We start from the raw sequence: 27,478 nt of genomic DNA, 5'->3' as shown, positions 1-27,478 counted from the left end.
GAATAATTCACACCACCCAACAAACACAAACATCAAAATCCAACAGTTGTTTGGTTTCAAAAACACAGATTTAACCGAATTACCCCCTTTCCTTGTGACCGACTGGGCGGGTATTCAGCTCACACTTTTTCTGACTGTTATAATCGGATCTTTTGTTGAAATCTTGGCAGGCTGTCCTGGTCCAGAGACGACCGAGCAGCTGATATCTCCCTCTCCATTGTCTGCCACGGCCATCAGGATTACAACTTTATACTGGAGCAACCGTCGGCCATTCATTTCTCTCTCCTCAGGAATACTGGTATTTTTCCACTTGGAGAAATACAAAAGGAAAAGTGCCACAGAGATTGGCAGTTGAGTTTACAGCAGAGACTATGGTCTCATTGATCGTTGGGGCTCAGAAATGTCATCCTTTAACCTGATCCCAGAACAACATGAATGGTTGGTAAAATCCTCTCTGAAGGATGCATTTGCTTTAAAAACTCTAAAACCTCAAAAACCAAACAGCTGCTGCATTAGGCCAGTCATAAAACTGTTATGCAGATAAATAGCTTTAACAGATCTGGATTCTGACCAGAAAGTTACGGGCAGTGGTCTAAATCCATATCTATTGACATTTTCTGGTATTCACAGCCACAACTAAATGCTGTGTGCAGTTGCCCTACAACTATCCAAATAAATACTTTATTTATTATGCGAAGAAAACTGTATGAACACAAAGTTAAATACTAGAAAGACAAATCAAATGAATATAAATATTTAAAGATTTTCAAAGACAGCTATTTTTACCTCATAGATGAGACAGTCTAAGACATGCCTTTGTTTGATAGTAAGACCATTAAAAGATGTTAAAAGGTGAAAAGAAAACATTTAGGACATGGTATGACAGCAAACATTTGACAGCATTCATCTACAATACAGACTATGATTTATGATCATATTATCATGTTTGACGGTCGGGACATTGTTCATTTATTACATAAGCCACAAAGTACTGCATGTACCTTGTCTGAATTGTTTTGTGCTATAACAAACATGTTACATTAAAGAATCAATTGGAATTTGAACAAGGTTTGCATAGGTTATCATAAACAGGATCTTTATTCATCTATAATTTATCCCCAGACACATTTAAGCTCCTAATGGAGGCTGCCGAACACACATGTTAAATTGACATCTTATTGCTGTTATGGCAAACTAATGCTTTACACTACATTAACTTCGTAATACTTTCATGACAGATGAACACGAGAGAGCCATTCACATGCCACATGATTTCCAAGGAACGGCACCCAAGTGCAAGGGTTTTGGTGAACTCAAAACGGTTTATTTAACTCCAAAAAACAAAGGCCCACGTTGGGGAAAAACAACACAACATAAATGGATGATAACACCAGGACAATGACGTGACAAAACTCTATTTCAAACTTACACTTGACTATGACTATGACTATGATTATGACTAGGACTATGACTACTATCTGTAACAGTCAAACATAGCAGTCAAACCAAAACAATTCAGCACAGGGCAGAACACACTGTGGCATTAAATAAAAAAATAAACAAGATAATGAGGGAAGGAAAGGTGAGGGGAGTTAACCAATAATGAATAATTAACAATGAAACAAGAAAAGTTGTGGGCAGAGACAAGACACAGCACCAGACTACCCAAACAAAAGGCCATGTGCAACCTGGGTACCGCCACCATCCTTCCACATGAACTATGAATTACTGTGACACGCTGGCAGGATCATGACAACATACAGAAGTGCAACAAATAATTTGTGGGGACTGGGGAGTATGATAAAAGAATTAGGGTTGGGCTGAGGGTGACCCCGTGTCTATGATTTTTTAATCTACACTTTGCATTGTGTATGGTGCGTATACATATCAGCTGTATATACACATATAGTAATTATTAAAAACAATGAGCTCACAGTTGGACTTTGATATAAAAATGTAACCCTCATAAGACCAGATTTTCCTGTATACGTTATAGTTTGGGGGGGAGTGGGGGTAAATGAGTGATTACAAGAAAATATATTTTTAATGATACTATATATATATAACTATATATATATTTTGGGAGATATGAAGTACTTTTGAACCTGTTTACCATATTATGAGTCAGACAGAGTTACAACATGCAAGGAGATGAGAAAGGTATGTATGGACTTCTCTTTCTCTGGGGGATACGGTGAATAAGCTAAAGTCCCAAAATGTGGGCGTGTTCCTTTAAGGGAAACCATGTTTTTGAACTAAAACAAAAATGGCTTAGGGGTAAGATTGACCTTGTTAGGGTTAAAATGAACAAACTTTGATGATACAAAATGTTTTATAAATCATCATATCATATACTGAGCCCTTTATGTCACATCCAAACTTCCAGTTTCAAAAAGGAAATGATGGGTTTCTTAGCATACATAACCCTAAGGGGCTGTTGAATATAATAGAAATACATTAAAAGGGAATGTGTGTGTAAAAATGTGCAAGCACTGTGTTATTTTGGTAAGAGTGGAGGAGGGGCATAGCTTTTATGGGAGCATAACAGACTCCACGCCATCCAACGATGGGGAGCATTACATAACACCATGACAGTTCATGACATCACCCAAGGATAAAAAATATGATGACTTCAGTTTAGGCAATGGAAAAAAACTATGTCCCAAACAAAGGAAACAAACATTGCACACCACTATTCAAGCAGATGTACTTTTATTTATCTGTTTAGGCTGGCAGGAATTCAAAGCACCGTTAGAGAGAAATTCTCTCTGTTGCCCAGTGTTTCTGTAAACTGGGTCACTTGCAGTGAGGGAAATGAAATACACGGTGTCTGTCTGTCTATCTGTCTGGAGGCAATTTGATCCTCAATACAGCCACAAAACCCAATGCACTTGAATCTACCAGCTTACATTCAGTACATCTGGTGTACATGCATGGGTCAATCAAAGTGCACATATGGCTGCTGACAAATTGGCAAACCAGTCTACCTGTTAGTTCTATAGGTTATTGTTATGAACAATACATAAAACCAAAAAATCAATGCTAGGATTTGAAATTTTGCATGTTGCTCAATTGCAATAAAAGGACAAACCTTATTATCACTTTTGCTTATAAAAACTATTATCATTATTTTTTACTATTAAGCCCTACTTTAATATTGTACATAGAGTAACTTCACATAATCTTGAAATATAATATATACATTAAGTCCAAGAAAATGCTTAAAACATTGCAAATTTTACATTTAATTCCAAATACTGCAACATGTGTGATAAGCAACAAGGTGTTAACACAACCTTGTTACTGAACTCTAATAATATAGGACTTTTATAAAATGTTAAAAATATTCTTTATGATCTATTATGCACTTAGTAATATAAAGAGAACTAGTACTTAGCAGGGGGTTTCTAAAATCACTATCCTTCCCTTTGTGTCTTTGTGTAAGACATCAGAGACCCCAGACAGGGCGAGGCATCTTGCACCATCTGCTCCCCCTTTTCCTGGGCAGCTAACAAAATGCTCCCCCCCAAACCGGATGATGAGATCCAGGGTGGGGCATGATGAGAGTGGCAAAGGATGACACAAGCACATTTAGGCAGGGATGAGGCCTAAGCAAATATTAGAGGTATTTCACTGCTATCAGTTTTGTATTCAGATTTGTATTCTCCTCATATGTAAAGTTTGGGAATTAGAATCTATGCTGAAACAATTCATGCAATGTATTATAAATGCACCAAATTGTAAATAGCTGATTATCCAAAACAATGTAAGAGATCCAGATTTGCCTCCAAGACCATTCGATGACACAGATAGGTCTACAAACACCAGCCAGAACACAGTAAAAACCAGTCAGCTTGAAACTTAGTACAATACATTCCAGCACCCCGAGTGCCGAGACTATCAGCTCTGCCATTTAGCTAAAGTTCAAGTCTCACTATTACACAATATTCACTAGGGCATCAGTATAAATGGAAACAAAACAATTATCATTAAAGCCAAGTCATCCGTAAAGTACCACATTACTTCACGCTAAAATGATTTGTAAAACATGTTACATGCATACTGCTGTGCTATAAGAACCTAAAATATACAACAAATTGAATATTAGGGGTGACTACAGCTGATCCTGCAGTCCACCAGGCTACCTTGTAAATTAATAAATCTGCTATTGACAAATATTTTATTCAATTGCTCTAAATTAGACTTGTGTAGTAACTAGCATGCAAACACACAAAAAAAGTTTAAATATAGACCATCTTTAATAGACACTGCTGAGTACAGATGTGAATTTAATTTAATTTATCTAATTTAAAAACACCACAAAAAACTAACATTTATAAATTTACTTGAGGCCACTGACACAAAAATATCAGAGAAAGAGAGAGAGAAGCCATGCATAGACCTGCACAGTACAAAGAAATGAGTTCGAAACTACACATCCCACAATGCCCAGCTCGACGCTCATTGGCCGCATCCACATGTGACGCAACAGATTTTGGTCCTCTTTTGCGCGAACGCTTGGTGCTGAGGCAGAGAGTAATCTGCGCGCACTCTCATCCACTTCTGATATCAAGAGCTTTTAACGGTAAGTCTTTTTGTTGTTGTTGTTGTATAAAATGACTATTTTGCAATTCACCACAACTCTTGTGGCAAGCGCTAAAACAGTGTAGCCTATATGCTTTTAAGCATTCACATTAAATTTTCAATAAGACCTCAATTTAACCCCTTTTGGGGAGGGGATGTGTAGATAATAGACTGGGGTATATGCAATATACAGTTAGGTTATAAGGTTCATATTACAATTTAATACATGCATTTCGAGATAAACACCCTAGACATCGAAATACATGTGTCAGATGAGCCATATAAAGGAAATGCGTGTCGACGGTTAATTGGGAGGGAATCGGGTAAATGCAGCGCAAACATTAGGATCTTATTTAGTCGAGTTTCTTTATATATATGCTGGTGTAAATACAGTTATTACACTATTGTCATTCACATGCTAAAATAACTAGCTTCTATATGACCCGAAATCCAGTAAAAGTCTACTATTTTCGACAGTTAACCCGTGGGGCTAGACGTCTATTGTCTTCGTCATTTGTGCATTCTGCAAGCCTGCTGTCACACTGTATTACCTTAATTCATTTGCATCAGTTGCTTCTTATAAATACACCTATAGCGATATGCATTTTGCATGTCAGCACTGGGATTATATTGTAAAAATGATCATGCAGTAGCATAGTGTGTATTGTGAACATGGGAGAGATGGGTGTGATCTCGTGTGCTAGAAACGGGTGAAACATTGATCCATGAAATCGTTTAAAATTGCATTTCATATGTTTATATGTTTATATTCGTTTGCAACAAAGTACAGTTTTTGGTAGGCTATTATTAATGCTATACTAAATAGAGTTCAGGGTGTATCGCGGTCACCCATTGTCTCCAGATGAGATTGGTAATCCCATCGGACCGACACTAGGGCTGGGTGTTTATTTGCATGCATCAAGAGATGAGGGTTGCCAGGTTTTAATAAAGGTGACTTGTTTCCCTATAGCGTAATATTTGACTGTTTGAAAAAAGAGCTGAAGGATGATTGCTCTGTTGCCTTTGTTCGTTTCTCACACAACAACCCCTTTGTTTTCTCATTTTCTCAACGGTCATTTGAAAAGCCTTACAAAAGAGATGGTTTCAAAGTGATTTGCTTTCTCTAAATTTTACCCGAGCTTTAGTGCACATCCAATTTTGTACATTTTAATTGAACGATTGGTTTAATTGGCTGATGACTGCACAGTCTGAATAGATGGGATGCTTGCAGGGATTCATTTCTTTTTGGCTTCCAGTATAAAGGATATATCACATACGGTAGTATGCAGTCATTATTTGGTCCGTGTAACGCTTTTCAGTTCTTTTTTCAATTTGCACTATCAAAATTAATCAAATGAAAAATTGGTTTCAAAGTTTCATTTTTCAGGACCATTATTTGAACATCACCCTCTTGCTTGCTTCCAATTATATCATTTACAAATAAATTATAGATGACTATTGTAAGGCCACTCCCAAAACCCCTTAAGTTGTTTTCCATCACATATATACAGTAAAAATGTATAAAAAAACCCTTTAAACTTTATTTAAACCTTTAAGCACATCATATCAAACTATCCACCTTGAAAATTTAACAAAGGATAAGATGGGGGTTGTTTACAGCAGGATTTAGGGCGGTACCGTTGGTTAAGAGAAGGCATTGTTAAAGCTTGAATTGTTTTCGTTATTAACATTGATGACAAAACACATACTTTATAATATTTTTACATGCTTTGATTTGCCTTGTCATTTGGCAGGTGCGTGAAACCGTCAAGGTTGGAAGTGCAATGGCGTCCTCTGGAGGTGGGCTGTTGAAGTCTCTAATTCAACATGCGTATTTCATTACATCACACAACTTGAATTTAGATGAAGTCATTCTGCAAAGACAATAGAATGTGGTTTATTAAATGAAATGCTGTATTTTCACAGACATTCAGGTTAAGGAACTGGATAAGCGTGCCTCAGGACAGGCCTTTGAAGTCATCCTGAGTCCTTCGGCCCCAGATGCCAAGGGAGAGTTTCCCCTGTCCACTCCAAAGAAGAAAGAGGTATCGTTGGATGAAATTCAGAAAAAATTGGATGCGGCGGAGGAGAGACGCAAGGTAAACATGCACCTGTGCAGGCATCAGAAGGCTGGGTTAATAGATCATGCATTCATTCATCAACTATCTCTTGTTAGAACCATGAGGCAGAGGTCCTGAAGCACTTAGCTGAGAAAAGAGAGCATGAGAAAGAGGTCCTACAGAAAGCAATGGAGGAGAACAACAACTTCAGCAAGATGGCAGAGGAAAAGCTTAACCAGAAAATGGAAGCCAACAAAGAAAACCGCACAGCACGCATGGCAGCTATGAATGAGAAATTCAAAGAGAAGGTACGTATATAGGTACTGTACGTATATGTACTCTATACAGAATCAGATATTATGTAATTTATTTGTTTTTTATTTCAGGACAAGAAGCTTGAAGAGGTACGAAAGAACAAAGAAACAAAAGAAGATGGGGCTGAGGGTGACAACTAATTGTCCTCTTTCATTTTCCTTTTCATTTAGGGTATAGTATTGGGTTTTTTAATGTATCCAAAGATTTATTTTTTGTTCCATTACATGGCCAGTTTTCCGTGTTTGGATTCATGTACTTGCCACTTTTTTTATTAAGGGGTTTTGATGAAAAGCTGGTGCACAACATACTCTTCATCACTTTGTGTGTATTCAGATGTCCTTCATCAGCCCCTCTAACCTAAAAGAGCAGTGTTTTACTGATAGGGAAGCATGCCTGTGTTATGCATAGGTCTAATATATGCCTGTTATATTGCATTGTGCAAGTCCACCTGTTCCCCTGTACGTCAATACTGCCGTCCTTTGAGCTTAATAAAGTTGCACAGTTGTTTTTTATCGTATCAGTTGTGCCACTGCCTCTTTGTTAATCAGTCAGTGTAATATGAAGTAAAGCAACTTAAAAAAATGTGTGCACTGTTATATATGGAAATATAGGTTGTGACTGAATAATTAGATCACTTTTTGGACAATTTTTGATATAGTATTTGTAATCTGCATGAATCTTACTGTTAACACTAAACTTTCTGACATCCACAATTTTTTCTTTTACTAAATCATCCCTTTATAGTGATTTAAAGTAAAAAAAAAAAAACTTAATTGTGGTCATGTGAGAAATTAGCTATGCTATTTGACAAAGTGAATATATAAAACATTGCTGTGGTGTATTCTTAACATTAATAAGTCTACAGTTTTGCAACTTTTCCATTGATGTAGCACTGAGAAATTTCCAGAAAAAAAACAGTATCTTGAGAACTACAGTGTACTAACTATGTGAACTATACTGACATCTAGTGGTTTTTTAGTAGGTCAATAAGCATTAAAAAAGGCATTTAAGCATCTCTCCTTGTTCTGTGTAAAAAAAAAATGTTTACACAATAAAAACTATTATTTTTTCCAACATAGCTTTACCTGCATGAAAATGTATGGCAGTTGTTAAAAAGCTTTGCAGTCCACTGTGATGAATGGCTTGTTGTTCACTTGCTGTCACTTTTTTTTTTTTTCAGAAACAGTGCATCTATCTTTTCTAAGATGAACAACTTTTTTCAAACTCCCTTAGTAGAAGCAATTACATGCATCCAAATAAAGTACATCATGTCTAGTAACATGCTGTATGAATACATGTTTTTTCTAAGTGAATAAAATAAAAAACAAAATCATGTGCTTGTCTGTGTGGTAAAATAAAACCCCCAAATGAGTCATGAAATATTTTTAATCAAATAAAAATCCCCACTCTATCTATTTGTTATTTTTAATCACAAAAAAAATATTTTGTTTGGTTATTTTCACTTTACCACTTAAGTTTATCACTGAATAGCTCCAAATAATAGAAATCCCTAAGTGCATTTTTTAGACTTGTTTGACAGCTGGTACAAGGTGACAAAGTGCAAGTGAATGTGCTTTTACTGAAAAAAGGAATGTTTTGTCTTGCTGTGTCTCACAAAGAGGATCTTTGTTTTTTTTAACACTGACTTTGACAAAAACACATTGTCAGCCAGAGTGCTCGCGTGGGTGATGAGATAAGCATTAGAAATGAGCAACAGACAGTCATTGTGTTCACTATACACTACAAAAATCTATAAATTGCACAGGTATTGTTATTCTAAATATGAATCAACAACGATACTATAAAATTCTCATCACCTTTCCCAATGTGTCCTCTACTCTGTACACTTGCAGTTTTGTCCTATTATGCAGTATGTTACTGAATGAGGGTAAAATAAATCCTTTCAAACATAGCACAACACGTGCATGGCAGTGGTTAAACCTTAGTCTCTGTGCTGCCTCGTTGCCTGCCACAGCCCTGAATCGCATTTTAATAAAAAGGATATGACGGCGGTATTAAAAGGAAAAAACTAGATTCCGAGTGCACAGCTTATATATTACAGAGGGCGTCGCCACCCTAAGGAACGTCTCCTATTGGTGACTTACATGAACAGAGGCGGTGACGCGGCTCTCCAGTCTTTACTGATTGGATGATTTACTTGTCAGTCTGCGGTCGTCGTATTACGACATCTGACAGCGGTACTGCAGGCAGCTTGCAGGAGCCTCTTTCGCTCAATTTTCATGCTATTTTTTCCACATCATGACCATTTCTTTGTTAAATTTTGTTTTCTCAAGACGCACATGAAGGCACGGTTAAATAAAGCACAGTGGTTTGGGGAATTATCCTCTTTAAAGGTAAGTCAGTTCATTCACCATCTAGTGTTCAGAGAAAAATTAAACGTACACCTATATTTCACATTTGCAAGCGTTTAAAATCTAACATACGGTAGCTTGTCAAAGCGTAGAGTATTTTTGGGATGGGTTTAGCTACGCGAGTGTTTGGGAACGGGAGGGACCAATAATAATCTGATATAAAACGGAATATGAAATATTTAACTGTTACCTAGAATTGTCACATGTTTAAACACGTAAGTTAAACTAATTTTGATATATGCTGGCGCATGTAGATGTATTTTTTTCTAAAAACATTTCATTGTTGCGCTTCCGGCATCTCACGTTTCTATCTTAAGATTTTCCGCAAGAAAGGCGTGCCGCGTGAGGTTGCGCGAGGCTTTATCTCCCTTGGGTGGCAGGCTAACACCAAATAAGTCCTTTTGCCCACTCCCTTATTAAAAATTCAGTGTGACTTTATTTTCAGACCTATATTTCACAGACAACGATCCACTTTAGTTTTATTGGTTTTTGCTTCGTTAGTTTACGTGCTGGAGGATCACGCAGTAAACTGTTACGTAAGTGATGATGTCTCTTCATTTTTCAGCCTCCAGGAAAAACGTGCCTATGTTTTATCACGTTGCATTATTATTCAGGTTTTACTAGTTTTTTGACCTTCCTGTACTCCTATCTTCAAGAACATCGAGTTACATTTTATTTGGTTAAAGGGATAGTTCACCCACCCACACGTTGTTACAAATACAAACCTGTATACATTTATTTGTTCTGATGAATACAAAGGAATATATTTTGAGGAAAGTTTGTGCGCCCCATTGACATCCACAGTAGGAAAAATTGAATACTATGGAAGTCAATGGGGCTTTAGATCAGTTTGGTTACAAACATAAAAAAAATCTTCCTGTGTGAATGTTAAGCAATGACACCTTCACAAGCCACCAAATATAACTGTATGCTGCATAGAGGGTTAAGACAAATGTACTTTCCAATAAAAGACCAATAAATACAGTTACACTCTATATAATATGGACTTTAAGGTACAATTTTTATTGTTCTACTGTACTTTGATGAGAAGTTACAAGGCATCATGATAATCAGACACTCCCCAAACTTGTAGACCAATATTCACGCCTGTGTATAGATAATTTTAAATCTTAAAAAATATTACTATTCCTATTTTAGCCATTCAGCACCTTTGTCACCTCTTTTCTAATTCATCTAATCAAAATAGGTAAGAATTAATACATTTTATCTCTGAGATTGATAATTTACCAAAATTTGTTGACCAGTGTTATATTGACTGTCAAAAAACATGCGATATATTCAGATATCTTGGTCTACTGCCATTTTATTCCAATTTCTTTCTTTGTGAATGTTGCATGCGATGTTTGTTTCAGTTGAAAAGCACGACAATGGTTGTGTTTAACCGTGTGAAAATTTTTCCCAAACAGATCTCAAAATAGACTGCTGCTTGCTTAGTTCTTACCATGGCGACGGTTGTGATGGAGCAGATTGGGCGGCTCTTCATCAACGCCCAGCAACTTCGTCAGATCCCCCGTTTCCTAGAGTCTGCCTTCCCTACACTGCCTTGCACTGTGATGATCAGCGATGTACCGTGGGTGTTTCGCGAGCCGCACATATTTACAGGCTACAGGCTGCCCGACCAGAGTTGGCGCTACTACTTCCTGACTCTGTTCCAGAGGCATAACGAGTCTGTAAACGTGTGGACACACCTGTTGGCCTCCCTCATTATCTTGGTCAAGTTTCAAGAGCTGTCCGAAACTGTGGACTTCCTGCGAGACCCTCACGCCCAGCCGCTTTTCATCCTTCTCTTAGCTGCGTTCACTTACCTGGCTTGCAGCACTTTGGCCCACCTGCTCTCAGCCAAGTCTGAGCTCTCCCATTACACTTTCTATTTTTTGGACTATGTTGGCGTTGCTGTTTATCAATATGGCAGTGCTTTGGCCCATTACTATTACGTCGTAGATGAAGATTGGCACGCACGAGTTCGAAGCTTTTTCCTGCCAGCTGCAGCCTTCCTGGCCTGGCTGTCCTGCACGGGCTGCTGCTTCGGCAAGTACGCCAGCCCGAGATTGCCAAAATCTGTTCATAAGCTATTTCAGGTGGTGCCGTCCGGCCTGGCCTACTGTTTAGATATCAGTCCGGTGTTGCATCGCATCTATAAATGCTACAGCTCTGAGCAGGGCTGCGCTGACCAGGCAGTGATTTACCACTGCTATCAGATCCTCTTCTTTTTGGTTAGCGCCTACTTCTTCTCGTACCCTCATCCAGAGCGCTGGCTCCCAGGACGTTGCGACTTCATTGGACAGGGCCATCAGCTTTTCCACGTGTTCCTGGTGCTCTGCACTCTTGTGCAAATTGAAGCCGTGCGACTGGATTACAGCGAGAGGAAAACTCTCTATGAACATCTCCATGGAGACTTGGCTCATGATGCAGTGGCTCTCTTTATCTTCACAGCATGCTGCAGTGCACTCACTGCTTTCTATGTGCGCAAACGTGTGAAGGCATATCTAGAGGAAAAACAGGAGTAGATCTCCTATCAGGATGCTGGTATGGGACAAGTTGACCTTGCTTGCACATGTATAAAGATCGCACTGGTCAACCACTAACTTAGAAGAACCTACTCTGTGTATCTTATATTTGTTGTTAATACTTCTGTTCTGTGTTTTGCCAATGCATTTTAAATCAGCTGCTCTTTGTTTACCAAACCGGTGATATGCTTTAAAACTGCATTATATATAAATTATAATTTTTTTCCAAAACGTAGTGAGTTGCCTGGAAAGGTTGATCAAAAATCTGCTGTTGATCAAAACGTTTAATTGGATTAAGATGCCTTTTTGGTTTGGCACATGTATCCTTCACAGCAGATACAATCCCAGAATGCATTGTGAGTTGCTCAATATAAAAAAATTGAGAGAATAGTTCATTATAAATACAGCACAAACATTCTTATTCAGAACTGAAAAATATATAAAAACTAGTTCAGTATTTTTAACAATATTTATGTGCTCTGTATTTTTAAGCTTAGTGCATTGCACCATTAGTTTAGCAATGTACAAACCAGTACTCAATCAGTCACTTATAAGTGTCCACAAAGTCCCTTTAGGGAAGTTGTGCCACTATGCTACCGTGTTTGCATCGCATTCGAGAAGTGATCTCAGTTATGTGAGACTTCAAAGTATTGAATCAAAATTTCTTAAATCACATGTTAGGATATGCTAATGAAGCAGCTCACTAGGTTTTGGTAGCTATATACTTTAAGGGACAATCCACTTTTTTGAAAATATCTTCATTTTCCCGCAACCCTAGAGTTAAACATTTGATTTTTACAGTTTTGGAATCCATTCAGCTGATCTTTGGGTCTGGCGGTACCATTTTTAGCATAGCTTAGCATAATCCATTGAATCTGATTAGACCATTAGCATCGAGCTAAAAAAAAAATTCTATATTTTTCATATTTAAAACTTGACTCTTCTGTAGTTACACTGTGTACTAAGACCGACAGAAAATTTAAAGTTGCAATTTTTTTAGGCAGAAATGGCTAGGAACTATACTCTCATTCTGGCGTAATAATCAAGGACTTTGCTGCCGTAACATGGCTGCAGCAGGCGGAGTGATATTACGCAGGGCCTGAAAATAATGAGAGTATAGTTCATAGCCATATCGGCCTAGAAAAACACAACTTTTATTTTTCCGTCTGTCTTAATACACAATGTAACTACAGAAGAGTCAAGTTAGGAAAAATATCGAAACTCTTTGGTTATTTTTCAGCGCGATGCTAATGGTCTAATTAGATTCTATGGATTATGCTAAGCTATGCTTAAAGTGGTACCGCCAGACCCGGAGATCAGCTGAATGGATTCCAAACCAGTAAAAATCAAATGTTTAACTCTAGGGGAGCTGGAAAATGAGTTTATTTAAAAAAAAAGTGGAGTGTCCCTTAAAAAAAAGAAAATTGAAAGGTTTGGACTTTAAACTCTTAAACTGATTTGTGCAATGAGTGCCATTAAGCCCTTCTATGACCCAAGTGGTCTGTGATTGGATATCAGCATTTTTGCTGACAGGTTAGTTAGCATAAATAAATATTGTATTGTAGATAGTTCAGGTAGACCATAACTGGATATGTAGATACTTGTATTGTGCCTCCAACTACATCTAGCTGCATAAATGCACAGGCGCAGTGTGCTGCTCAAATTTGTTACTTGCAATGCTGTTGGACCAGTGCTACAATATTAGCAAAGCGTGGGAACTCAAATGAACACTTTTTATTTAAATGCACAGGCCTGTATCATGACTGAAAGAATCTTAGCCTCAGCAGAATGCAAATCAGTGTCAAAATGACTTCTGGCTTGCCTTACAACCTGTTCAGTGCAACTTCTTGCTTAATTTATTATTGTAAGGACCTGCGAATTGCAATCGATTTGTGTTTTGTATGTCATGCGTTGCCAGTGGACATTTTGTCGCCTTTGAGTTAGTGGAGGTTAAATTAATATAAAATGATTTGTTATGACATGGACAGCAGGCAGGATGTGAAGTCACATGATTTGCAATACTGCTTAAATTACATTTTAGGCATTTGCATTGAACTAACCCTGTCTTTTTCGATATACAACTGTCGAAAAACACTATTTAGGTGAACCCCATGATACAGGTGAAGAAAAGTCCAAATTACAATATCAAGAAAGCCCACATTTAAGATTATTAGTTTATGTTTTGCTAAAAAACTATAAGAATCAGAATTAAGAATTGGGGTAAATTTAGCTTAACTGGCGTAAAACATTTTTTTGGGGTAAAAATGAGATTGGACATTTCTTAAGCAACCTTTGGGAGATTCACCCACCATGTGTGTTTAGCTCATAACAAATGTAATATAAACTGCTCAACAGTTGTTGTTTTAAACATAACATTAATACATCAGTAACAGCTAAAGCAAGGAATTATGCCCTACATAGTTTTGATGCTCCTTTTGTACCCAAGGGCTATAACTTTGGCCTTTACTCTTAAACCCTAATATGAATGCCTTTGTGTGATATGTGGGTTTTTATATTAGACGTCCAGCACTTTATTCACAAAAACTTAGCATCACAACTAATCTGTGTTAAATGTGTGCCTGACTACATGCATGAGTCCTTGTGTGTCAGCATACGGGTGCTTGCGAGTGTTGATTGTGCCGAATACTTGTACCTAGGTGAGATGGCTACCTGTTTGAAAGAATATGAAGGGTCTGTCTGAACAGCAGTTTCCCCTTTGTCTGTTCTGTACATAACTAAATCATTATAAATTATAATCCAATATAATACAAATCCAGAAAATATAGGCTGAAATTATCTGTTATGCTTGATGTTATTGCACCACCAGACCAATGAAGATTTAGTCCAATGTAACATAAAATCTGATTTATGATCTGGTTTATTGAAAGGTTAAGGGTTTAGACTTTATTGATGCAACGAAACACGATCGTTGCCATTGTTTTATGGTATGAACCATTTGAGAAGTTTATTAGTTGTGAGAAATGGTGACCAGCACTTATAACACGTTAAGCCAAATTCACCATGCAGCACCAGCAGACAACGATGATGTCACAGATAGATAGAACCACACAAGTCGATGATGTCATAGAAAGAACGCAGTAATGCAATGATTGACAAGTTTGCTTGTCATTCTACTGCAGGAAAATTGATCCCAAATTGATGGCCATAGCAGAATATAATTTGTGATTCCATTAGTTTGGTGGTCATACTGAACAGTATTCAGTATTATCTGATTCATAGAGTGTTATTTCTTTGTGCTGTATGTGCCTATCTAAGATCCATTGTAATAAACCACATACTGTAGCAGAGTGAATAGAGGACACTCTGATATCACCAGGAAAACAAAAGATGAGGTCATCTCCTGACACCACCAGGATTTGACCGACAGCCTCAGTTCCCATAAATGCTCATACAGTATGGTAATTCTGGGAATTATGCTTTGTAAATTGGTTTTGCTAAACTGCATACTGTTTGTTTCTTATATTCTGTACTAATCTACTCACGTTAAAGATGCTTACAGAGTATGGGTGCACTTTTCTGTTTAACATTTAGATTTTTAACATGATAAGAGAATGTGTTTCTTTTGTATCGTACTTATAAAGAGTGTTTGCACTGATTTTTTTTCAATATTTAACTCTGTACTCCATTCAGTACTCAACCACGAGCCATTGCACAGATATGAACAGTCGTTCATGTTTTTGATATAGAGCAGAACAGGAACAAGACTGATGTTAACCTAAACTTTACTGTTGTGTGTGGACATGACTGTGTTGATGTACTATTGTATTTAATGAAATAAACTAATTCACACCTTCTACTTTATTGTGTTTTTTTTTACTCTAGAAAATAATTCTCATTAGTTTGCAAGTAATTATTATTATATTTTTTAATAAAATATTTAATAACATTAACACATATTAAGAGTTATTACCGAGATCGACACACCTACGTTGTGACTATGTTGATTTATTAAGGGCACACTCTCACACTAGGGGTAAGTTGTAATTATAAAAGATGCCCTTAAAATCTATTATTGAGTCATCGAAATGTACAAATTAGAATGAAAACCCCACAAATTGAAGTTATTTAAAAAAAAAAAACCTACACTGTAAAAAAAAATGTAATAAAAAAACGGAAACAATTTACCGTAACGTAATGGGCACAATAAATGACAGACATTTTCTGTAATTTTAATGTAATTAACACTACATTGCATTAAAACAAAATCAGCAAAAAAAAAAACCTAAAATTCCGGCAGCTGGGGTGCCGGAAAAATGGCTCTCCTGATTTTGCCAAGTGGTTGATGTCCTCAGGGCAACATTATGTTGACCCTGGGAAAACATTTCAATCAACCAATCAGATTTCAGAAATAAGTTTACAGTTTGTTTTAAGTTTTAAGTTTAAGCTTACAACCAGGATGAACTGTTTTTAGACCACTGTTTTTCACTTATCATGTCCCTCTGACTTTGGGGTTTGGTTATGGTTGGGGTTTGGGGTGGGTTTAGGTTTTATTTAGAAAAATGTTGTCCTTGGGTCAACACAATATGTTGCCCTGAGGACATCAACCACTTGGCAAAATCAGTTTGAGCCCGTAATAATACAGTAAAATAACGGGCACAATAAATTACAGAAATGTTCCGTAATACACACAAAGTTTTTTTCAGTATTTTTACATGCACACTGACGTGTTTTTAATGTGATTTTACAATTGATATGTAAATTTGCAGTATATTTCTGTTATTTTTCCATGTTTAACTGTATTAAAAAATTTGGAAAATCTGTAAAATTCCGTAAAATTACAGTTTTCATTTTTCAGTGTAGTTACTAAAATACAGTACAGCCCTGGTGTCAACTAGCCCCATAATAAAGTCTCTTCTTACATTAAAGAAGTGATAAATCTGTGGCTGTCACATTCAACTAATCGGTTTCCCTTCAGGCATGTGTTTTTAAGAATCATACCAAGACAGATTTCATGCAATCTTACATATCTCAACAATGCTTTCCTTTTTGAAATGATTTCTCATAGCATAGTTCCTGATTAGTACATTGATTAGTTTACAAAATGTTAAATAATTAATACATAATGTACATGTGACATTTTAAGTCATAATACAGTATATGTTGCACATACTGTGGTTAGATAGTTAGTCATCCACTTGTTCATTAACACTACATTTATTCATCTTAATAATTTTATTATCATTAACTAACTCATCATCAGTTTTATCATATTCATTCATTTTAATCCTGCTTTCAATTGCATTTTAAAAGAAAGAATCTCTGTAAAAACTTAGGGTCTTCAACAGGGGGCCTACAAAAACATACGAACATTTATGAACATAACTAGGAATGATGCATAATGTAATCATGATATTAAAGTATGTAAATATATAAATAAGGTACTATATCACATAATAGTTTGTTTAATTTGTAAAGCATGATAAAGTTCGAAGACCCCTGCGTAAAAGTGCTATGTATACTGTACACCTACCACATGATGGCAGTCTTGTCATAGACAAAGGATATGAATGTGTGGCTTAATCTTTTTCAGCCATTTATAAACACATCACACTCTTTTAAAGCAGAATCTTTACATTACAATAAAAAGCTTTTCATATGTGCCATGTTATTTTAGCATGTACAGTTCCCACTGGAGCAGTTTATTATTTTCTCGTAGAAATGTTGGACACGTGCGACTTTGTCGTGAACCTCTCAGGTAGAGGTCATGGCTGAACACATAACATTTAAGATCACATTCATCTGAGCTACAAGGTCCATTTCAAGGCCAGTTAGTCATTCTTGTGCTATTCGTGGAGCATAACACCAAGCACTATCTCACACTGACATCTTTTCTCTATAAAAAAACATATATTCCTCTCCAGCTACTCGATTTTATTTAATTCCCCCCCCCACTTTTAACAAAGAAACAAAGAGCTGCTTGTATACCCCCTGCTTAATATTCTGAAATGAGAATTTGTTGCTGGTACTTAAGATCTCATTGCATGTATTTTATTACTATGTTTATAGGATTTCAAGAGGGATGTGCATTATAGCGCAGTTAGGGAAAGCCAGATTAGTCCTTTTTAATGATGCTTGAGTTTCAGCTGATACAAAAATATCATGCTGTGTATTTTTAAGGAGCATAATACGTTTAGATACACCGAGAGTTATTCATGTGTGGAAAGCCTACATGAAAATGGCTTGGCTTTGTATTATGCTAAGGAACACGCGCTCTTATTTAAAATAAACCAGATTGATCAACACTAGAACATGGGCAAACATGTTCTTGAATATGAACTTGAATACCAAGAAAGTGCCCTTGTTTGCAGTTCTGAGAGCTGTTGCCATTGTCTGTCTAAAACAAAATATTTACTCTTGTATTTTATTCAAAACCCTAACTGTATTTTGGAAATTCTTCTGAATTGGTCGTGCCATTTCATCTTGACATGCTATTCTTACATCAGAATGATGGTGGACTCGGAGGACTATCATTTTTTAAGATTCAAAATTTTTCAACCTTGATTTTTAAACTCTCAGAATCAGTACAGATTATGGGTGTGTTCCTTTACAAGCTATCAAAGAGCTTTATTATTCACAGTGAGATGTTGCACACTTTTTTATAACAGTTGCTATGATTTTTCATTTATGCCTTTTGGTATTCACTGCAATCTCTGGATGAGTAATTCTAGCAATGCATTATGGGAATAGACTGTCTCACACTGACAAATTTTGGTTCTCTAATTGAGAATCTGTGACAATAGCTTTTCAGCACACTGAAACACAGTATGTTTCAGCCATCATGCTTGCAGACTATTATTATCAAATAATGAGGTGAATATAAAGCTGGTTTCAAACTCTGCACTAAAGTATGCAAAAAAAACTATGAATATTGTTAATCATCATCTTTACAACATCAACAGATAAGAGTGCCACACTAGGAGGGTTGAACTCAATGCAATGTAAGAATTTTTCAAGCATGTAAAGAGGTTTGCATCACATGTGCCAGTGCTACTAAATTGTGTGTGTGTGTGTGTGTGTGTATGTATGTATCTATGTATATATCGTCAGATCAATAAAAAATCAAATCTGCTTAAAGGTGCATTTCCGCCACCTATTGGACTGGAGTGTGGAGAATATGCACATGTGCAATGACATAGAATTGGCGTTAGTCATAGAATTAATGACGTGTGATGCAAAGAACGTGAGTTTGTTTTGTTGAAGGAAGTCACATGAAGTCACTTCTTCATTTTATGGAAAATCCGATATTCGCCGTGTTATTCTGTCATCTTTTCTCCCTTTTTTCCAAAACTTGACAAACGCCAGTCTTCCTTCTCTGCAGAATGCAAGAAATCTGGCTCAACAAATCACAGCGCACCATTACACGCATTGTAAACAATAAAGGTGGCGTGTTGAATACACACAGAATCCTAGTTTTCCTCATCTACTTTGTACATCGTGATCAATTAACAAACAAAAACAAATAATACTTTTGATGCTATTGACAAACCTGTGGTGGTTTTCTGTGGTAGGGAAGAAACGTAAGCCATCAAATTCAAATAATTTATGTGAGAGGCACTCGGGCAAAGGAAAAATGGCAGCTGTTGCTTGTTCTCCGAACAACATCAAGCTTCTGTCATGCTTAACACATTGACACCAGGGGATCTTATGAAAAACTTTCCATTATTTTACTCAAAGTTAACGAAAGTCGAGCAGGACCAAAACATTTTACAGCTGATTGCTGTCAAAAAGTTCAGCGACGACGTCCTAAGGACGACAGCAGCAATGACAGTGTTCTTAATATGACAAAGTAAGTGTTTGGATTAATGCCATTATGCATTTTGAAAAAAATTTATTTATTTCATGGATTTATTGCATTTTGCTGAAAAAATTATCAGTTTTTAAAATAAATCTTTGAAAATCTAATTATGGATTTGAATTTTTAAGATGCTATGTGAAAGTTTGTAACAGAAAATAGTGGTTTTAATCTTGTCACTTTCTTTTCCCGAAATAAGTCAAAATGGATTTATTTCGTTTTGGAACCAAACCCTTCAAAATTTTCTTATCTCTTTCCTGTCCCCTGTAAAGCAATATAAGACAGCATTGTCCGGTCAGTCCATGATTTATACTCTGATCCACAAACGCGGATGATCTTTGCAGCACCCCGTGAAGTCAAACATGCTTTTTTTGGCACACGTGAATGGATGTTTTTGCTGCTGCTTGATAATCAGTGTGGCATAAAGCTTCATGGATTCGTCGTTAATTAATTATGACCTAAAATAGATGCACAGCGATTTTAGGAGGACGATTGAAACGTATCTTGAAACAGCGTGAAACTATATTTGTCCAACCACGTCAAACGATCAAATCTGATTTTAAACTTGTGCCATATAAACACGCACATCAACCCGTACACAATATTAAATATTTCATGTAGGATTTATCAATCAGAATGATTTCATTCAGATTGCAAAAGCTGTCCACGGGAAGGCCAAATTGTGATTTGATGACTGGGTCATGGGCGGCCAAGGCTCATTGATGCACCTTGAGAGCGTAGGCTGGCCTGTGTGGTCCGATCCAACAGACGATATCTATCTTATCATTAAACATGAAATTACTTTACAGTACTTCCCCACAAAACTGTTTATCGCCATTCACTGCAAAACTGATTCATGTGGTCAAATGTCTAAATGTTGATTTTGAGGTCATATGATCTACAATTTATTCATTTTAAATGCAAATAATAGTAGCAATTGAGAATCCCTGAAATATGTGACTCTGTATGCAAAATACAGAGTCAGGTTGCATAACCCTATTATGAAATGTAAAGATTATAGGATATATATTAGGGTTATAAAACATTACTTCAGCTACAAACCTCAGACTTGGCCACGTATTTTGAGACAACTGTCTCCAGTTCAGTAACTGTTGCTTAAATTAAAATAATGCATTCAGTTAAAAAAGCTTTGTGTTGTTGAAGCTGAAGGCCCAACATGAAAAGACAAAACCAAGGTCAAAAACACTATTAAGCTGGCAAAGGAGGAAGATGCAAAAAACGTGTAAAGCAACAATTTATATCCACAATTGGAAGTTAATGTATCTGTTGTGAAGGATGTGGAAAGTGACCCCACATTCACTGCTCCATTATTAATAGAAATTCATGTTTTGTGTCTCCATACTACAGTATATGCAAAATAATACAAGAGTACCTACAAAATAGTCAAAAGGTTATGAAATGCCAAGGTAAAAAAATTGTGACAAGTGGTTATTTTGAACATGTACTTGAATAACAATGTTTTTGGTTATCACACACTATGCGACCATACAAAATATCGCTCCGTTTTGCTGCCCTTTACAAGACTGATGAATAATAAATTCAACCACCGACGTGCAGACTCACAAACACACATTGTAGTCAATCACCAGAACAGAACGAAAATGGTGACATGCATGGACTCTCTGGAGAGGAAATGAAAAGGTGAAAATTACGAGCAATTAAACTATTGTTATATCTTTCCACACACACAACAAAGGTCCAATTGGACCAGGAGTGCCGCTGACAAACAGAATGTAAAGCCACATGGAGTCAGATGTTCATTGTACTTTCAGTTATTGTATGTATGTCAACATATCATCACTTCCTTTCACTCGTGTACTGTACATGATGTACATCACATCATGTGCAAGTCATACAGAGATTAGAGAGAGCCATGTTTTCTGGCACAATCATTGAAACTTAAAGTGTAAATTGCCTCCTGTCGTGTATATATATATATATATATTCTCTCTGTGTTGCATTATATGGTTAAAGTATCCTAAATCATGCAGGCGAGATGGGCATAATCACCTTGTCGGCTGCTTCCTGTCTTCTAACTATCAATTCTCTCTCTTGTCTGCATCAATTTTCCTCTCGAAATGCCCCCTTAACTCTCTCGCTGTTTTATTTTTACCTCCGTCCAGGAGCCTCACCCATCTCCGCGCTCACAGCTCCCTTTTCTAAATGTTCCATTTGGTCTGTCGCACAATGATTTGTATCAAGGTTGGCGAGGTAATATCAAGAGGCTCATAATTAAAGATCGCAGTACCCGGGGAGATCTCTTTGTTCAAAGTTATTAAATTGCTCATCCCTTTTACCGCGAAAGCCACCTCTCCTATGCGTTTTCTGCCAAACGGGCCGTCTCCTGCCTGAGATTAGCCCTCTTCCTTCCTTTGTTGTTTCTGCATTTCCATCGTGTTCTACCATTTCATTATCTTGCCGAGAAAGGTCCACGGGTAGAAATCAATATATTTGCAGAATGAATCCCTTCAAGCATGGATGAAAAAGAAAGAAGGAGGAGCTTCAATGTATGTGAAGAAATGCAGCCTGCACACGTTGCGCTCAATGCGATACAAACCTTGTGCTTTCTCAACACTTAAATGTGCCTGAAGCTAGTGGTTAATTCATAGGACATCATGTGAAAAGTGTCAAAGCATATAAAGATGCGGTATGTGAGAGGTCTAAGAAGTTTTAGATCAACACAGTTGATTGAAAGCCTGGCCAACTTGCTGAGGAATGAAAGGGCTTAACAATACAATGAGCAGTGTTGTAATGAATCCTTCAGGCATCACCACAATCCATGATTCAGAGATACAGAATAAATAACTAAAAGAATAACTATTACTATTGCATAGTACCCCACGGGTCATGTCATATCTGCTCACCTTACTTTGGCTTGGTTAACTTTTCCATTGAGTTTAGTACCACTTCAGAGTGAGAGGAATTATAGGCGTGTCATTATATTTGCGCCGCCTACTGCGATGACATTATACAAAAAGTGGGAGCGAGCATCGTTGGAATGCAGTGTTTCCTATACATTCATTAATTTGTCAGTCTGCCCCAAAAGCAACACTACAAATAGATGTTTGCACATTGCGTTTATCACTATAACTCTGTTTCACATGATAGTTTCTGTACGAACACCCGTGAAGTCAATCGCTAAGTTGCAAAAATGCAGCGCATGGACGTGCGCGTCACGGATATGTCCGAAACAAACTGCCAGGAAAACACTGGTATGGTGTTCCTGATTCTCAGCCTGTGGATGTTTTTCACCGCTAAAAGGTAGTTTGGCACTTACAACAAAGCACAGATGACAACAGGTTTGTTTGAGTAAGCGCAAGCACACAGGTAAAGCTAATCTTGTGTTTAGCATTGACGCTGGTAGTGACAATTCACGTCATGTTTAAGTATAAGCACAGCTAGCTTGGAACTCCAACTGAGGTGGTGCTAGAAAAAGTATCAGGTACTACGTACTGTACCCAGTGGAAAAGCACCCAAAAGTAAGCTGACACAACCCCAGTGGCGGCTCGTGACTGCTCTTCCGAGGATGCGCTAATTCAAAATAAGTGTTCGGATTGTCACGTGTGTGGTTCCCTTTTCCAAAATGTGTCATGCGTGTGGAGAGATCCTGTGTGCATCACGTGTTTTGTCAAAATAAGTGTCTGCTGGAGACACGTCAAAACCGTTTATGATAAAAGAGACGCTCACGTTCCCTAAATACACGCAAGACACTTCCTTAACAGTAAACTCTGTTCAAGTTCAAGGCAGCAGGCACTTATTTTGGCATGAACACGTGATGCACACACGATCTCTCAAAGCGCAGAACACATATTTTGAAATGACGAACCACACACATGACAAGCTACATATGTGTTGTGACGAACTTTGCATCGTGCGCTTCAAAAAAAGAAGTCACCAGCCGCCACTGCCCAACCGGTAGAGTACTATGCAATGGAAAAGCGCCATTTAACCACAAAAATAAAACGTGTTAAAGGTATAGTGCAGTCAAAAATGAAAGCTGCCATTATTAAATGAATGCATCTCGGTTTGGGCATGCATGTGGTACACTACAATTTTTAGCAATGTTGTGGTTAAATGCCAACTTACACTGTACGACTAAATCGAAATGGGGTAAGTTTAGGAAACATGTTTTAAAAAACAATTCAGTGGAAAGTACGTCAACGCACTGAACACAGACGGACATTTAAAGGCCATTCAGTTGGTCTGTAAAGGTTCAATATGGGAATTTTAGAAGGAGCTCTGAAAGGAAAACACCACAGTTTTTCAATATTTTCCTATGTTCTTACCTCTACTTAGATGAATTAATACATACCAATCTTTTTTTAATGTGTGCACCTTTAATCTTTGTACAGCCCTTCTTGAATGTGTTAGCATTTAGCCTAGCCCCATTCATTCCTATGGATACAAACAAAAGTTTTATTTTGTGCCACCATACTTACTCATGTAACTACTCATGTAACAGGAAAAACATGGAAGTGTTTGTTGGCTTCTAAATTCATCCCTGTTTGGAGACATAGGAATGAATGGGGCTAGGCTAAATGCTTACACATTCACGAGGTGCTGTACAAAGATTAAAAGTGCGCACATTGAAAAAAGATAGGGATGTATTAATTTGTCTAAGTTGAGGTATAAGAAAATAGAAAATATTGAAAAACGGTGGTGTTTTCCTTTAACAGTAATGCGATATAATATACATAACTATATTATCAGTGATGTATAAAGACCTTACAAAATGAACTGTATTGTTTTTATTACCTTAGAATGAGACGTTTTATCTCCATACACTGCTGGCTTCCTTACATAGATGTCGCCATCATGTTTCTACAGTCAAACTGTTCTACAAAGTGTGTTTCCTCCCTACATGTCTAAAGCCTGAAGTATAGTCTGTTTTTACTAATTTGTGAATGTACAAGCATGGTCGACTGCACAGCCTTGCAAATATAGTTTATTTGACACGTATGCATGTTTTAAAAATCTGGCGGTGTGCTCAATTGAAAACAAGAAAATGGACTAGGCTTTAAGACAATGGTATGTTTGTCCTGTGGCAGCTACCGTAGCTTCTCTTTGCGTTTCGAAATTAAGGTTGGTTGCAATTCGCAAATCTCACAGTTAGATGCCATTAAAACTCCACACTGGACCCTTTAAGTATTAAAATATCTAATAATTACCAAAAGTACAAAAACATGACAAATAATTCCACAGCTGCTGTGAATACTGGCACAGAGTAATAGGAATCAGATGAAGAAGGCAGAATATTCACATTTCAGTGAATTATTCCTTTGAAACCTAAGACTCGTCCAATTTGGCTTTCAACCATTTAACAGCCTGAGGTTCTTTTGGGTTCCACGGAAGAATCAATGCAGAGAGGATAAAGTGCTTTCGTTGTCCACACAGCCCGAAGATCAGTGTAAACATTACGGGCATTTAGTCGTCTAATGATTGTGTGAGGAGGTTGTATTTTAGCTCGGAAGCGGGAAGCGCTCTGTCTAGCTTGACTTAAATGACATGGATGGCCTCATTAAGATAGAGTAATGGCTTCATGGCGGAGGGCATGTGCTAAGATGTTATTCTTTCCAATTATTGCTTTCAGTAACAGTTTTAAAAATGACCATTCCTTTCTGAAAACAGGGACAGGTTAGAGATGGCTTTTCCCTCTTGGTTTCATTTCTGGAGGTAATCAAAAGACAGAGTGTCTTTGTGTAGCAGGGAGTTGATATGATCAATCTCTTAATATGAGGAGGTCACTGGTCTTCTTTGGACTAATGATGCATTCAACACATAATCTGTTCTTTGCTGTACTTTGCTGAGGAACCATTTATGTCAATGTGTTCATGTTATACAGTACAAACTGAGGTCCAAATGCCATAGTGAGAAAACGTCTGTTTTACATTTTTCTGTTTTACTGTAACCCTATATGTGAAATTCAGGTTAAAGTCTCATAATCTAATTATGAAATAAATTTCGGTCATTGATTTCCCATTGATTTCAATAATTGAAATGGCCTTACTCAGTCAATATTAAAGGTACAGTGTCTACATTTTAGCGGCATCTAGTGGTGAGGTTGCGAATTGCAACCAATGGCTCAGTTCACTGCTCACCCCTCACTTTTGAAACGCATCGAGAAGCTACGGTTGCCGCCACCGGACAAACATGTCATCTTCGGAGACAACTTAGTAAAAAAAAAGTTTGTCCGTTAAGGGCTTCTGTAGAAACATGGTGGCACAAAATGGCGACTTCCACCTAAGGGGACCCTCGGTATGTAGATAAAAGCGTCTCATTCTAAGGTAATAAAAACATAACGGTTCATTATAAAAGGTCTTTATACACCCCTGATAATATCGTTTTGTATATTATTTTGCATTTCTGTCAAGAGATCCTTCTAAAAATCACACACTGCACCTTTAAAGATATTTTATGTTTTTTCTGTCTTTTAGGAAGTTAAGGTTCATCTAAGGCATTGTGTATTGTAACCATAGACTTTAAAAAAAGATGGATGGTGCGACGTCGCTTCTTTCCATTGTAATGAATTGAAGGCAAAATTTCCGACAATGGGCGCTACCATGGCCCTGTCCCAAATGACGCACTTCATGTGGACTTTTGGTTAAATTGTGCATGCTCGCTTAGTCCGTAGGGTGTCCCATCTGTCATTTTCATGCTTCGAAGTGTGCTCATCACCACACCCTTTGCCCCCTTGATCCGGTCTTTGGCGAAGCACACACTCCAGCAGGCTATGGGCATTTTACCATCCCAGAAGTCTTGCGAAAGGGCAATTAGACCAATCAGATGACAAAATGGAGGAGTTCACACTGATGGGGAACTACTCTTCCTGTTTCTGGCTTGACGCTCGAGTCTGTGCCAAAATATGACTTTGGTGCAACCACGTGGACTCGCATCAAGGGTCCCTAAAGTCTGCACTACAGTACATGATGTCATCAAAGTGTGGACTCTGAGGAGGACCACAAGTCTGGAGTGTGCCATTTGGGACAGGGCCCATCAGTTTCGATGTCAGTTTGGAGCCAGGGCATGCGCAGAAGCCTGGAGGTGGAGCCACGGTATCAAACTTACGACCAAACGCTCACGCTCCAATTCAACCATGCCCCTTGAACATCTCATTTGACTGGCTTGCTAAAATATGGTGAGTTAAATACATCGGTGTGTGAAATAAAACAGAAATAGAAAAATTAATTGTTAGTTTATCTTCAATCTTCCATCAAAGCTCTGAGAGTCCACACAGAGAAGCTGTCAATCATAAATGTCAATTATAATGACATGCCCCGTTTCTATAACATCAAATTCCTAGGTAAAACACGTATTAAAAAAATGAACAATTGAACATGTATCAGTGTGATAACAACTACATTAAAGGACCAAAACCATCTTTCGGTAATGTAATAAATTTTTTTTATTTTGACCCAAGTCTCGTTCGTTGCATGGAGAGGGCGGTGTTTTATGATTTGTACTGCAGCCAGCCACCAGGGGTCGATGAAATAGCCAGCGGCTATGAATGAGGCAGACCCGATTTTAACACCTTAATTTTTTAAGGATGTAACTTCATTTGTAAGGATCTCCCTGAATTGCATGCTAATAAAATACATAATACAATTAATAGCCTACTATTAAACACTTTGCATATTTGGAAAATGTATACAAAGGAAAATGTTTCTTTAAACAGCTGAGCCGTACATATAAAGCTCTGAATGCAGGGTGAGAGGAAGGCAGCTGAAATTATACAGCACACTAAAGGATATTTCATCTAAAGGGCAGAAACTCACAGGTCAAACCCTA

General features: G+C 37.4%; 2 protein-coding genes across 2 annotated transcripts; both read left to right on the top strand.

Moving 5' to 3' along the window:
* Positions 1-4,475: 4,475 nt before the first annotated feature.
* Positions 4,476-8,292, top strand: stmn1b (stathmin 1b). Its single transcript, XM_065298424.1, has 5 exons — positions 4,476-4,585; positions 6,339-6,384; positions 6,511-6,683; positions 6,761-6,952; positions 7,031-8,292. The coding sequence occupies exons 2-5, from the start codon at positions 6,369-6,371 to the stop codon at positions 7,097-7,099; spliced, it is 450 nt and encodes a 149-aa protein (XP_065154496.1). The 5' UTR covers positions 4,476-4,585; positions 6,339-6,368; the 3' UTR covers positions 7,100-8,292.
* An 826-nt stretch (positions 8,293-9,118) lies between these two features.
* Positions 9,119-15,676, top strand: paqr7b (progestin and adipoQ receptor family member VII, b). The gene is made up of 2 exons (XM_065298425.2): positions 9,119-9,313; positions 10,759-15,676. Exon 2 carries the CDS (start codon positions 10,795-10,797, stop codon positions 11,857-11,859), a length of 1,065 nt encoding a protein of 354 aa, XP_065154497.1. The 5' UTR covers positions 9,119-9,313; positions 10,759-10,794; the 3' UTR covers positions 11,860-15,676.
* The last annotated feature ends 11,802 nt before the right edge of the window (positions 15,677-27,478 follow it).

The sequence above is a fragment of the Paramisgurnus dabryanus genome, chromosome 13 (genome assembly GCF_030506205.2).
Source record: "Paramisgurnus dabryanus chromosome 13, PD_genome_1.1, whole genome shotgun sequence".
In the NCBI taxonomy this organism is placed as follows: Eukaryota; Metazoa; Chordata; class Actinopteri; order Cypriniformes; family Cobitidae; genus Paramisgurnus; species Paramisgurnus dabryanus.
The sequence above is the reverse complement of the archived record's forward strand: the minus strand, read 5'-3'. Positions and strand labels throughout refer to the sequence as shown.

Coding starts and splice junctions, on each gene's coding strand:
- paqr7b (XM_065298425.2), top strand. CDS start 10,795: ATGGCGACGGTTGTGATGGAGCAGATTGGGCGGCTCTTCATCAACGCC.
- stmn1b (XM_065298424.1), top strand. Junction 6,684..6,760: donor CGGCGGAGGAGAGACGCAAG/GTAAACATGCAC, acceptor ATCTCTTGTTAG/AACCATGAGGCAGAGGTCCT. Junction 6,953..7,030: donor ATGAGAAATTCAAAGAGAAG/GTACGTATATAG, acceptor TTTTTATTTCAG/GACAAGAAGCTTGAAGAGGT.